The sequence below is a fragment of the Orycteropus afer genome, unplaced genomic scaffold (genome assembly GCF_000298275.1).
Source record: "Orycteropus afer afer isolate SDZICR_OR568_19922 unplaced genomic scaffold, OryAfe1.0 scaffold00004, whole genome shotgun sequence".
NCBI classification, from domain to species: Eukaryota; Metazoa; Chordata; class Mammalia; order Tubulidentata; family Orycteropodidae; genus Orycteropus; species Orycteropus afer.
In genome coordinates this window covers 17,031,822-17,046,739 of record NW_006921591.1, presented here as the reverse complement: position 1 = coordinate 17,046,739, position 14,918 = coordinate 17,031,822, and the positions used below count along the sequence as shown (strand labels likewise).

Here is a 14,918-nt window from a genome sequence, read left to right as displayed (position 1 = left end):
AAAAAAAAAAAAAAAAACACTGACCCATGTCACTGTAGTTTTGTGTATTTCACTGTACATAAATTATATTTCAATAAAATGCATTAAAAAATATGTATATATATTTACCTGAGGTGTGACTGTCTGGTCAATTAGATTCTCAGTTAGAGATAAAAGCAAGGCATCCAATTCATCTGTAGCATCCTATGGAAAATAAAGTATCTAAAGTTGTTAATTACTCATTAATCATCAGACTAAGCTTTTTCCATTCCTCTGAATTTATCATTGTGACCAGGACTGATCAATGTTAATCCTTTAAATAAACAGAGACATTAAGGAATCATGGTTATTAATGATTCTACTTTTGCATGGAGGAGTACCTATACACCACAACCGGAAGCTGAAAAAGCTAAAATGTAATATGAATTTTCATGTAGTTACTTTTGTCTAGACAGAATTGGGCAGGGTTAAGACTATTCTGGCTCTTAGATTATAGACCAGAGTGAAGAGGTAAAACGTTCAGCACAGAATACAGTGAGCAAAGGAGATACCTAAATTCCAGTGCTTTTCTATCTAGACATGGCTGCTTCACTATTTGCAAAAGAGCACCAAGTGAACTTTTTCTCCATAAACTGTAATACAAACTTCAAGAAAATTACTTTTTTTGTTGTCGAGAATACACACAGTAAACATACACCAATTCAAGTTTCTACATGCATGTTTCAGTGACAATGATTTTGCAGTTGTGCAAATCTTACCATTCTTACCTTCTGCAGTACAGTGAATTACTTAATATGGCCCTTCTAGCCACAGTCTTTGTAACTCCCACCAAATGACTGGGTAGGACTATGCCAATGTGAGGTGCCTGAGGCCCACCAAGGGGAATGGATACCTTGCTAATAGTGTAAATAAGGGCATGGCACCCTTGTGTGTGTGGGACCATGCAAATAAGACATATAGAATCCTACGGTGCGGACTGGTCAGTTTTGTCTTGCTAGCTTTAAAATGAGTTATCCCAGAGGAGGAAAGGGGAAATCTCACTACCTCAAGACAGAAGAATCAAGAGTAGAGAGTGTCCTTTGGATTGAGATCCCTGCACTGAATCTCCTCAATCCAGGTAGAAAGCTGTAACACTGGCATAAAGCAGTGGTAGTTAAACAGCAAACCAGGAGACTAGCAGGAGGTAGCATAGTGGGCTTCCAGACCCGTGGAGTGTGAAAGTTGAGTGCCTTCAGGCAGGAGGCTTGTTGGTGGAGTGGGGTGCCTCTGGGCATTTGGTGGACCTGTTTATAGACCTACGGAGCTAGAGATGAGTCTCTGGGCCAGGGCTTACCAGCAGAGCAGGGTGCCACTGGATACTTACTGGCAGAGCTAAAAGAGCTTTCTAACACTTGTCCGAGCATGGCAACAGCCAAGGAGCTGCGAGGCACAGAGAGGCATGCCTATGGCATGGCTGAGAAGTGGCTGTCCTGCTCAAAGAACTATAACCTGAATTGTTCCTGTTCCTGAACTGTAACCTGTTACTTCACTAATGAACCCCATTGTGAGTATTGTGAGTTCTGTGTGGCCACTGCAAGGAATTATTGAAGTCAAAAGAGAAGTAAAGAGTGCTGTGCAACAGAAAGTTGGTGTCAGAATTAGTTAAAGGTTGGAGAGTACAGGCATGTCTGACATTTGTCTCATAGGAATCAGCCTTGGGGTGTTGATCTTCATCTCCCCTTATGAAGTTAGAGGATGTCAGACAATACCCTCACACCATTTTTACACCCTCCTTTTCTGAGTTGTTCCTCTCCTATTAATGTACGCTAACTACCCCCAAGGTTCTTATCTGATCTTTTGACTTGCTTCTGTCAATTTGATCCCACATAGAGTTCTTAAAAGAGCATTATGCTCAAGGAAGACATGTTTTACTAGTTAAGCTAAACTAATGTAGAGTTTTAGGAAGATTCTAGCAGATAGATTTTGTTTCCTAAAACAAAGACTATCTCAAGGCAATAGTTCCAGGGGTTCTTCTACCCTTCATGGCTCCATGAAGTCTGGAGGCCATGGGATATGAAATTCTTTCCTGCATTTTCCCCCTTTTGATCAGGATTCTGCTATAGAATCTTTGATCAAAATGTACAGTAAAGGTAGCCAGGCACCATCCATTTCTTCTGGTCTCGTGGTAAAAGAGGCAGTTGTTCATAGAGGCAATTAGCCATACATTCCATTTCCTACTTCTATTCCTAACTCTCCTTCTCCCTTTGTTGCTCCAGGTGAATAGGGACCAACTGTTGTGCCCTGGATGGCCCCTTGTAAGCTTCTAAGACCCTAGGCACTATGCAACAAATTAGGAGTAGAACAGAAGTACTAAATATGTGTTTGGGTCAATTAACTGGGATGTTCCATGAAACCATGACTCTAAGCTTCCAAATCAAGAAACCAAATGAGGTATTCTGTTGGACATAAGCAGCCTCAGCATCGTGCTTTTTAAAAAATTGTTTAAAATACATTTTATTGAAATATACAGTAAAATACACAAAACTAAAGTGACATGGGTCAATTTTTTTTTAGAAGTGTTCCCTCCCCTCCGCACCCACCCGTTAATCAACAAAGTTTCCTTCCATATATAAACCTTTCCTTTTTACAATAATGAATACCAAATTTGTCCTTCTGTGACTGACTTCTTTCATTTCATTCAGCATAATGTCCTCCAAGTTCATCAATGTTATGTGCTGTTTTGCAGATTCTACATTATTCTTTAGTGTTGCATAGTATTCCACTGTGTGTATGTACCATAGTTTGGTTATCCATTCTTCTGCTGATGGGCCACCCTCAGCATCTCTTAATATAGTATTTTTTAAATTAGTATTTGAAGCATCTTATGAAGGACAGACTCCTTACTGCTCTGTATGTGTGTGTATAGGGAGAATTTATAAAGAATAAAAGATAAAATTCCAATCTGGAAATAAGAGAAAAGGAATCTAGGGCATAGTATACAACATAAAATCCTTCACTTACAAATTTCTATTTCGATACATCTGCTTTCATGCCTTGGTGAATCTCCTATTCATAAACTTAATTATAAGCACATACTTGTAAAAACTGTTCTCTTTCTTCTCATATTTCCTTCCTCTCACCCAACTTCTTTCCACCTATGAGCTCGGTCAAATGTCCCATAATAGCCTGGGCATATATCTCTATTGTAGCAGTTGGTTGACAAGAGTAGATTGGCAGATCTTTCTCCATTGGAGCTGCTGGGTGGTTTGCACTGCTAACCTTTCAGTTGGCAGCCAAGTGCTTAACGGTTGTATCACCAGGGCTCCTTGCTAACATTTTCTTTCCCATTAGATTATAATCAATTTGAAATATTAGATTATAATCAATTTGTTTCTTCCATTTTTGAATCTTCAAAGCCTAGCATGCTGTCTATTACATACATAATAAATAATCTTTGAACTAAATGTCCTTCTCTGTTCTAAAAACACCTCAGGTTCTATTTAATGATTTTTCATAATCAAAGATGTCTATATATCTTTTCAGCACTTTAACTGGCAGAAAAGGAGCTTCTGGTTGAAGGTTTTTTTAGGTTCAAAAAGTTTTTTAAGTCCAAAGTCTGAAAGATAACCTAAATATTAACTATATATAGTACCTAAGGCATTTGACTATTGACCAGAAGGCTGGTGGTTCAAACCCACCAGCCACTCCTCAGAAGAAAGGTTGGGTAATCTAATTCCATAGTGATACTGCCTCAGAAACCCAAGGAGGGGTCGCTATGAGTCAGATCCAACTCAACAGCAGTGAGTTTGGTTTTGGTGTTGGTTATGTGCCATGTACTATTTTGTTGTTGTTGTTGTTGTTGTTATGTGCCACCGAGTTGGACCCGACTCATAGCAACCCCTCCTTGGGTTTCCGAGTAAGTATCACTATGGAAGTAGGATTGCCCAACCTTCCTTCTGAGGAGTGGCTGGTGGGTTTGAACCGCCAGCCTGCTGGTTAGCAGTCAAGTGCCTTAGCCACTATGCTACCAGAGAACAAGCAAGGAACAAAACAGATCAAATCTTTCATAGAACTTACATTCTACAGTAAATCAGAGTATGAATTTCAACAATATCATCTAAGTATCAAGGGATATATCTTCCACTCTTTCATGTAAGAAGCACTTCAAAAGTGCCTGTTTTACAAGTAACACTGTATACTTTTTAAAAGAACAAAACAGTAATAATGAGTAGAAGCAGAGAAAGCACCCAAGACCTCCTAAAACACAAAAAATACAAACAAAAAACTAGAGAAGCCCAGAGATACTCGTGTGAGGAATGTGGCAATAGGATTCTACCTAAAGCACTGAACTTTTTCCACACAGCTTAAGTCCTGGTGTAAATCAGAAATTACCAGATGTCACTGATTATACTATAGGATTCAATTCAATACTGCCACTGGAGAAACTTTAAGAAATAAAAGCATTCTTACCTTTAGAACAGAACCATTTTCTGTAGGTGTAGTGTGAAGCAGAGCAAGAGGATCTTCGGAGAGAGACATACTATTCTTATTTAATGCAGCACTGGGAAGAAAAAGATTCACGTAGTGAGGATCTATACAGGCATAGTCTGCATTTTCAAAGAAAGGGTGTTACAGATTGAATTGTTGAATATTTGCTGTACATTGTAATATCTATGATTATAACCCCATTTGGGAATGAGTTTTCTGTTATTTTAATAAGACACTGTTAATGTAGGATATGTCTCAAATCAGCTCTCTTTTATGATATAAAAGAATAAATTGAGCAAGCAAGCACAGTTGGGTGAAGGCAGATGCCATGCCACATGAAATCTCCAAAGAACCAAGAAACAGAAGCTGAAAAGAGACAATGACTTTTCCCAGAGCCAAGAGAGAGAGAAAGCCTTCCCCTATAGCTAGAACCCTGAATTCAGACTTCTAGCTTCGTAAACTGTGAGGAAAATAAATTTCTGTTTGTTAAAGTCACCCACTTGTGGTATTTCTGTTCCAGCAGCACTATGTAACCAAGACAAAGGGCTTAGGAAAGAAGCATGTAAAAATAATGTGTGGTGAGCTGCTGTGTGGAAGGTGAATTTGCTCTGTAAACTTTCCCCCAAATTACAAAAAAAAAAAAAAGTATGGAAAAAGCAGTTAAAGTTAGTGAGCAGTATGATAGCAGAAGTGTTGTGCTTATATGCTCACATATGCCCTTCCCCATCCACCACATCACAGATTTTATATCCAGGTCAGACTCATACACAGATGGAGAAACATGATGGATTGTCTTGCTTCCTTCCTAAAATATCACTGAAGTGACAGCAAAGATTTATCTTTTACAAAAGAATAAATTCATAAGACTTAAAAACCAGTAAATCAAGCCAATGGTAGCTCAGAAAGTTTGGGGAAAATTCTGAAAGATACAAAGAAAAAGGATGATTTCAAGATGATGGACAGATTAAATGTTACAGTTTCTTCCAAAGGCAACAAATCCAGAGAAATGATATAAAAGATACAAAAGATAAATAGACTAACAAGATAGAAAAGAGAATGACATCAGCAAAATGGCAGAGTAAGTTCTACTCTTTCACTTCCCCACAGAAACATCAAAAAATAAGTAGAAACTGTCACAACCAATTTTTCTAGAACTCTGGAAAACAGTCAAAGGTTTACAGCAGCTAAGCAAATGTTGAATCAAGAAAAGGAAACTTCAAAACTGTAGGAAAACCGTGGCTTTTTTACTTGCTTGTGCCCTACAACTCCCTAGCTTGGTGGCTGGCTTAAAGATAGCAACTCACATTCCCAGTTTGAAACCCTGGCTCTGCTTCTGGAAGGAGCAGAGAAGACATTACTCACAAATTATTAGGCTTGTCTGTTCTAACCTGTTAGATGGCTACTTAGTTAAAGGGCAGAAGTAAGGTGCTCATCTCTTTTGCCTATCTTGGAACTCACACAGGGCAGAACTGGTAAGCATTGCCCAAAACACACTGTAAGGTGAACGACGAATTTGTAGCGCCAGTAGCAAAAAGTGCAATTGAGACATATAATAGACTGCCTAAGGACTAGGAGACAAAGTTGGGGAGTTTCTTTGGGAAACTAGGGCATTCAAAAGCACCTGTGTAGACAGAAACATTTAGAAAATTACATGTATGGCTAGGGCAAGACACATACTCAGAAAAGACCTGAGAAAATCCTAACTTTCACCACAGGCTGATTTCCAGACTCAGTAAGCCTAAGAGCTGAAGGAGTGTCCCAGCACACAGCCAATCTGTAAGGACTGAGGGAGATGTTTTACCTCCTTTCTTTTTTTAACTCCTGGTGTTCAAGAAAATCTCTAGCAAGGTATTAGCTGAAGGAAGAGATTTCAGTGACCATATATGTCAAGAAGGACAGCCTTCACAAGGAAAAAAAACTTTGGAAAAGTCATTAAATCAATAGACTACCACAGATTTCAACAATCAAGAAACAAGTAAAGAGATTGAATCAGTAATCAAAAACCTCCCAACAAAGAAAAGTCCAGGACCAGATAGCTTTACCAGAGAATTTTACCAAGCATTTCAGGAAGAATTAACACTAATCCTTTTCAAACACTTCCAAAAAACAAGAGGAGATAATAATACTTCCTAACTCATGAAGTGGGGGCTCTGGTAGCATAGTGCCTAAGGCACTTGATTGCTAACCAGAAGGCTGGCGGTTCAAAGCCATCAGCCACTCCTCGGAAGGAAGGCTGGGCAATCTACTTCTGTAGTGATATTGCTTTGGAAACCCAGGGAAGGGTCACTATGAGTTGGATCCGACCTGACGGCAGTGAGTTTGGTTTTGGTTTGGTTTAACTCATGAAGTCAGTGTTATCCTGATACCAAACCCAGACAAAGAATATCACGGTAAAAATCTTCAATAAAACACTAGCAAACATATTAACAGCATATTAAAATAATTATATGCCAGAACCAAATAAGATTTATCTCAAAAATATAACAGTGCTTATTGAACAGTGGTTGAACAGTGATTGAACATATAAAAATCAATCAATGTACTATACCACATAGAATAAAGAACAATATACAAATGATCAACTCAATTGATACAGAAGAAGCATTTCACAAAATTCAATACCCTTTCATGATAAAAAACACTCAACACACTAGGAAATTAAAGGGAACTCCCTCAACGTGATAAAGGCCACATATGAATAACCCACAGATAACATCATACTCAATGGTGAAAGATGGAAATTTTTCCCTTAAGACCAGGAACACGACAAGGATGACTGTTTTTACCATTCTTTTCAACACTGCACTGAAATTCTAGCAAGAGCAATCAGGCAAAAAAAGAAAAGAAATAGAAGGCATCCAAATTGGAAAGGAAGAACTTAAAAGTATCTTTATTCATACATGACAAGACATTATATATAAAAATATAAACAAACCACACAAAAAACCCTATTAGATCTGATAAATAAAGTTGCAATATACAAAGTCAACACAGAAAAATCAGCTGTATTTATATACACTAAAAAAAAAAAAAAAAAAACCTCACTGCCATCGAGTCGGATCTGACTCACAGCAACCCCTCCTTGGGTTTCCAAGATGGTATCACTACAAAAGTAGATTGCCCAACCGTCCTTCCAAAGAGTGGCTGGTGTATTTGAATCACCAGCCTTCTGGTTAGCAGCCAAATGCTTTAAGTACTCTGCCACCAGAGCTCCCTTTATATACACTATCAAAGAGCAATATGAAAAGGAAATTAAAAAAAGATTCCACTTACGATAGCTTCTAAAAGAATAAAATACTTAGAAATAATTTAACCAAGGTGGTTAAAGACTTGTACGCTGAAAACTATAAAACATAGCAAAAAAAAAAAAAGTTAGAAAAGACCTAATTAAATAAAAAGACACCACCTCATGTTAATGCACTGGAGACTTGATATTGTTAAGATGGCAATATTTTCCAAAGTGATCTACAGATTCAAAACAATGCAGTGGCCTTTTCCACAACAACTGAATAGAATCCTTAAATTCATACACAATTGCAAAGGGCCCTGTAATAGCCAAAACAATATCGAAAAATAACAAAGTAGGATAACTCACATTTCCCAATTTCAAAACTTACTACTGAGAGCCAGAGTAATCAAAATAGTTATGATAATGGAGTAAGGACAAACACATAGACCAATGGGATACACTGAAAGTCCAGAAATAAACTCATATATCTATGATCAACTCATTTTTGACAAGGGTGCCAAGATTACTCAGAATGGAAAGAACAGTCTTTTTTGATAAATGGGACTGGGACATCTGGACAGCCATATGCAAAACAATAAAGGTGGACTCTTATATCAAATCACATAGAAAGATGAACTCAAAATGTACCAAAGACATAAAAATAAGCTAAAACTATTGAATTCTTAGAGAAAACATAGGGGTAAATTTTCATGACTTTGGATTTGGCAATGAATTCTTATATGTAACACCATATGCATGATATCCATCACCAAGGAAAAAATAAATTGGACTTCATCCAAATTTTGAAAATTTAAGCATCAAAGACACTATCAAGAAAGTAAAAAACCCCACAAAATAAACAAAAATATTTGTGAATCATATAACTGATAAGGGCTTAATATCCAGAAAATATAAATAACTCTTACAATTCAACAGCAAAAAGACAAATAACATGAAAAATGGGCAAAGGGCATGAATAGACATTTCTCCAAAGAAGAACACAAATGGTCAATAAGCACAGGATAAAATATTCAACATTGTTAGTCATTAAGGAAATGCAAATCAAAGCCACTTAACATGTACTAGCTACTCCTCGGAAGGAAGATGGGGCAATCTACTTCCGCAGTGATACTGCCTCGGAAACCCAAGGAGGGGTTGCTATGAGTCAGGTCTGACTCAACGTCACATAACAACAACAACAACACACACTAGAATGGTTAAAATCAAAAGTCAGATAATAAGGAAACTTAGGGGGCAAAGAGTATATGTTAATGTAGGAGGAATCATTCAGAAAAAGGAGGAAAGAAAAGATGATTATTCAAAATATGAACAGACATTTAGAAAAAATAAATTTGGAAGGAGTTGTCTTCTAGGTTCTTTCCAGCTTCAAGAGCGCAATAAAACTTCTGTCTGGAGTCCTGTCCCATTATCTTCCTCTTGATAAGCAAAAATTTTGATGGGGTTATTCTAAAAGGCTTCATGAAACATAAATGTGGGCCAGTAGTTTACTGAAATTGATTAAAAGTTGATTAAAAGGTTAAGGTGTAATTTCAGTTTTACTCTGATCACCAATTAGAGAGTAAGTTTATTTGGTATTAATTGAGTATTCCTGTTTACAAAGCATGCTATATGCTTAACTGCTATGTTGATTACAGTATCTAGAATGGAATATGATTAATAAGAAAACCTTCACTGAATACATTTTAAATAATAGAAAATGCAATAGCATTCATTCATTCAATACTTTTTTTTTTTTTTGAGCACCAACAGCACAAAATACTGGATACACAATGATGAGCAAAACAAACTGGCATACAGCAAAGCCTAATAAGCCAAAAAAATTGCATAACATTCATTAAAGAGAGGCGGAAGAAAAAAAGAGGGAAGGAACAGCAAAGAAATTTGCTTGATTAATGTGAAGTAAGGCCACTGTGATGGCAAAATGACACTAAAGTTAATTACAATATCCAAGAGAAATAATATACATGATTTATCAAGTATCATATAAGATTACAATATCTTTAAAGATTGTTCTGCCTTATTTGAATCAAGTAAAGAAGAATGGGGATGAAGGGAGACTAATTAGGAATTGTTATCTTCAAATAATCTAAAACTAGGTACTAGGCAACTATGGAATGGCCAGGTAGCTTATAACCATATGGTGATGGATTAGGGAGGAGGAAAAAAGAAAAAAAAGTCAAGAGGAAAAGGTAAGAACATCAACTTAAATTAGCCCACTGAGGACTGTACCTGTTTGGAGCAACATCCTGAACATTGGAGTTTTTATGACTTAATAAACTGTCTTCTCTTGTAATCTAAGAAAGGAAAATCATTAAAAAATTAAATTTTTGCAGAGGGTACAAATATAACAAGAAATTTAAATTTCTTACAACCAAATTAGAAGTATCACTTGTTTCAGTTCAAAAAAGAGGTAATTATAACTTACATATGGAAATAACAGTACTGCACCTCACGTAATTCTAGCCCATACTCAAATTAATAATCCAAGCTTCAACTTCCATACTTGGCATACAAATTCACAAGCTCTTACTACACAGCTTACAATTATTTAAACAGAAACTGTGTTAGCCAGAAATATTCAATAAGTTTTTCAAATTTATATGACAAAAAAATAAACAGATGTAAAGTTGTGTATCTGGCTTTTTATGTTTCCTGATTGCAAAGATTATTTTAGGAGGACTTTTATAAAAAATATTTCTGAAGAAGTCTGTTTTCTCCCCAACTTTACTGAGCTATCATTTTCATACAGTAAAATGTACCCATTAAGTATACAGTTCAATGAATTTTAGAAAATATATACCAATAATATGTAACAGTTCCCATTATCCCCCACAATGCTCCCTTGAGCTGTTCCTAGGTACTCCCATCAAAAACCCTTGCATGCAGTTAACAATAATCTGTATTTTCCAGTTTCATGTAAATGGAATGTTTTGTATTTGCCTCTTTAGAGCAGCATAATGTTTCTGAGATTCACCCATGATGCTGCATGCATTACTAATTGATTTCTTTTTATTTGCTGGGTAGTAGGGTCACTATGGGTCCAAACCGACTCCATGACAATGGGTTGGGTTTGGGTATTCCAATATCAAGCAAATAAAAACAAATACCACAATTTGTATTATCTTTGTTTACCTGTTGATTTTCATTTCAATTTTTTCTAGTTTTAACTATTATAAATAAAGTTTCCAGGAACAGTAGTATACTACTACCTGTATGAACGTAACTTTTAATTTCTCTTGGGTAAATACCAAGAGTGAAATTGCTGGGGCAGATGTATGTTTAATACATTGCCATTTTTTTCCTCCTAAAATTGCTTGTACCATTTTATAAGGCACTTGACTGCTAACCAGAAGGCTGGTGGTTCAAACCCCCTAGCCACTCCTTGGAAGGAAGATGGGGCAATCTACTTCCATAGTGATACTGCCTCGGAAACCCAAGGAGGGGTGGCTATGAGTCGGGTCCGACTCGATGGCACATAACAACAACAAAACAACCACCATTAATTTATGTATATTACAGGAGCTCCATCATCACCAACATAAGGATTGTCAGTTGTTCATTTTAGCCATTCTAGCAAAGCATAGTATTAGCTATATATATATATAGATGGCTTTTACTAGGGCAAGCAAGTTCCCTTCTATTCCTAGTTTACTGAGTTTTATCATGAACAGGAGTTGATTTTTGTGAGATGCCTTTTCTACATCAGTTGAGATCACTTTTTTTTTTTTTTAAATTTTTATTTTGATTTGAGACAGCTTACAGAGTAAATTAATTTTCCATACAGCCATTCATGACATTGACTGCAATACCCCACAATGCAACAGCTCTCTTTCCACTTATTCCCCAAAGTTACCTCTTCACTGTGTCCTTCCCTCCCATGCATTCCTGTCTCGTCTGAGCAGTCTCCCTGTGCATACACAGCCCTTCTACTCTCCCATGACTGAACAGTCCAAGGAGTGTATCTACCTAATGTAAATGTTCAGTGCATATGCCTGTCTTTTGTTTGGCTGGAAGCCATAGGAGTAGCTTCAATTCCGGACCTGAAGAGCAGCTAGGGGACACAGGCTCAGTGGTTCCACCAGGTTCTATCAGACCAGAAACTCTGGTTCCTTTTATATATTTTTTTATGATTTTGAGTTTTGTTCCATATTGTTCTCCCATTCTATCCAGGATCTGCTATTAGATCTTCCTCCAACTGGTTGACAGTAGTAGCTGAGCACCATTTAGTTCTTCTGGTCTCACTGTCATATAGGTTGAGGATCCCATGGTATACCACTTCCTTGGACTAATTGTTTCCATGCATCTTTGGTCTTCTTCATTCTTCTATGCTTTGGTTGAGGAGAGACCCATCATAGCATCTAGATGTCTGTTTGCAAGCTTTTAAGATCCCAGTCGCTACTCATCAAAATAGGATATGTTGTTGTTGTTGTTTTGTGCCGTTGAGTCAGATCCAACTCATAGCAACCCCTCCTTGGGTTGCCAAGGCAGTATCGCTATGGAAGTAGATTGCCCAACCTTCCTTCCAAGGAGTGGCTGGTGGGTTTGAACCGCCAGCCTTCTGGTTAGCAGTCAAGTGCCTTAGGCACTATGCTACCAGAGCTCCTAAGTAGGATACGGAACAATGTTTTTGTGTAGTATGTTATGCCAATTGAGCTTGATGTCCCCATGGTCCTGAGGCCACAGGTCGAACTACTCACTCCCTCTGGGTAGCTGGCTGTGGCCAAGAAGTGACTATAACCTTGTCTCTTGTCAGCTCTACTCAAAGCAAAAACCAAATCTACTACCATCTATATACCTGGAAATTCTTATAGAACATACAAATACATTTGTAGAAACATAGTCTGCCAACTCTATACATGGTCATGGGCACACTTTCCCCCCGCACAGAAATACCTTATCATTCAGCCTGTCTACCCATCTATCCACCCGTATATCAAAGTTTGCTATCACTCACAACGCAGTACTGTATGTGTAAAAGGGTTTACTTTATTATCTGTACCTCCTGTGTACCTCTCTATGTCTTCCTCTTCCTCAACGCCACTGTGTTGATCACTCACATCTGGTACATTGCCCTTCCCTTCACCCAAATCAATACTTGTCTCTACCTATCTAGCAGAGATCTCTGTTTCTTTTTAAAAACAATTGAATATGGTGAACTTTTGTTACATAGGCATTCCTTACAGATATTGTGGGTTTGGTTCCAGACCACCACAATAAAATGATCACCATAAAGTGTGTCACATGACTTTTTGGTTTCCTAGGGAGCTCTGGTAGCATAGTGCCTAAGGCACTTGATTGCTAACAGAAGGCTGGTGGTTCAAATCCACCAGCCACTCCTTGGAAGGAAGGTTGGGTAATCTACTTCCGTAGTGATACTGCCTCGGCAACCCAAGGAGGGGTTGCTATGAGTCAGGTCTGACTCGATGGCACATAACAACAACAACAACAATGCATAGAAAAGTTATGTTTACACTATATCAAACCAAAACCAAATTCACTGCTGTCGAGTCAGATCTGACTCACAGAGAACCCTCCTCGAGTTTTTGAAGCAGTATCACTATGGAAGTAGATTGCTCAACCTTCCCTCCGAGGAGTAGCTGGTGGGTTTGAACCACTAGCCTTCTGGTTAGCAGTCAAATGCCTTGGGGACTAAGCCACCAGAGCTCCCATGATTACACTATATTGTAGTCTACTAAGTATACAATTGCATTATGAAAAAGTATGAGATAATGTGAGAATTACCAAAATGTGACACAGAGACACAAAGGGAACATGTACTATTGGAAAAATGGTGCCAATAGATTTGCTCAAAGCAGGGTTGCCACAAACCTTCAACATGTAAAAAATGTATTATCTGCAAAACACAATAAAGCAAAGTGACATAAAAGAAAGTCTGTAGTGATTTTTAGATGATAAACCAACCTTCATTCCAGAGATAAACCATACTTGGCCATGATGTACTACTATCCTTTTTATAAACTGTTGAGTACTATTAGCCTATATTTTGTTAAGAACTTCTTTGCCCATGTTCAAGAGGGATATTAGTCTATCATTTCTTATCTTTTTCTGGTTTTGTTATTTGGGTAATATTAGCCTCATAAAATGAATTGAGAAGTACTCCCTCCTCTTCTATTTTCTGAAAGAGCTGTATAGAACTGTCACTATTTCTTCCTTAAGTGTTGAGTATAATTCAACAATGAAGCCATTTGGTTGTAGATTTGTCTTTGTTGAGAAAGTTTAACTATGAAATCAATCCCTTTACTTAAGAGGTTACTTCTCTCTTTGAGTCAAGAAAGATCCAAAGTATAACTGAACTGTAAAGTAATAACAGTTCTACTACAACTATTAATATTGGGGGTCAGTACTTTTTAAATATTCATTATGTGCCAAAAACTCTTCCATGTCCTTTCAATTCATTATCTTATTTCATCGTTACAGTACCCTCTTGAGGTAGATATTACTATTATCCTTATTTTAAACATGATTAAACTCAGCTTCAATGTTGTTGTTGTTAGGTGCCATCAAGTCATTTCCAACTCATAGCGACCCCATGCACAGCAGCACGAAACACAACCTGATCCTGCGCCAGCTCCATGATCCTTGCTATACTTGAGCCCATTGTCGCAGCCACAGTGTCAATCCATCTCATTGAAGGCCTTCACCTCCTTCATCAACCCGCCAACTTACCAAGGATGACATCCTTCTTCAGGGAATGGTCCCTTCTGACAACATGACCAAAGTAGGTGAGACAAAGTCTGGCCATTCTCGCCTCCAAGGAGCATTTCGGCTGCACTTCCTCCAGGACAGACCTGTTAGTTCTTTTAGCAGTCTATGGTACTTTCAGCATTCTTCACCAGCACCACAACTCAAAAGCATCAACTCTTCTTCAGTCTTCCTTATTCATTGTTCAGCTCTCACACGCATACGAGGTGACTGAAAATATCATGGCTTGTGTCAGGCACACCTTAGTGCTCAAGGAGACATTCTTGCTCCTCAGTGCTTGAAACAGTTCCTTCGCAGCCGACCTGCCCAGTGCTACACGTTGTCTAATGTCCTGAGTGCTGCTTCCACTGGCGTCGATTGTAGAACCAAGCAATGTGGATTCTTTTCTCCACTTATCATGATGCTGCTCATTGGTCCAGTTGTGAGGATTTTTGTTTTCTTTATATTGAGGTGTAATCCATACTGCAGACTGTAGTCTTCAATCTTCATCAGTAAGTGC

General features: G+C 37.8%; 1 protein-coding gene across 1 annotated transcript in view; it reads right to left on the bottom strand.

Annotated features, from left to right (window-relative positions):
- The window catches only part of EPB41L5 (erythrocyte membrane protein band 4.1 like 5), a 334,801-nt gene that overhangs the window by 20,728 nt on the left and 299,155 nt on the right, over positions 1-14,918 (bottom strand). Inside the window, exons 19-21 of the mRNA XM_042780516.1 lie at positions 9,926-9,990; positions 4,429-4,519; positions 109-183 (exon numbers count right to left, since the gene is read on the bottom strand). Coding sequence (XP_042636450.1) covers positions 109-183; positions 4,429-4,519; positions 9,926-9,990 — 231 coding nt within the window. The remainder of the gene's footprint in view (positions 1-108; positions 184-4,428; positions 4,520-9,925; positions 9,991-14,918) is intronic.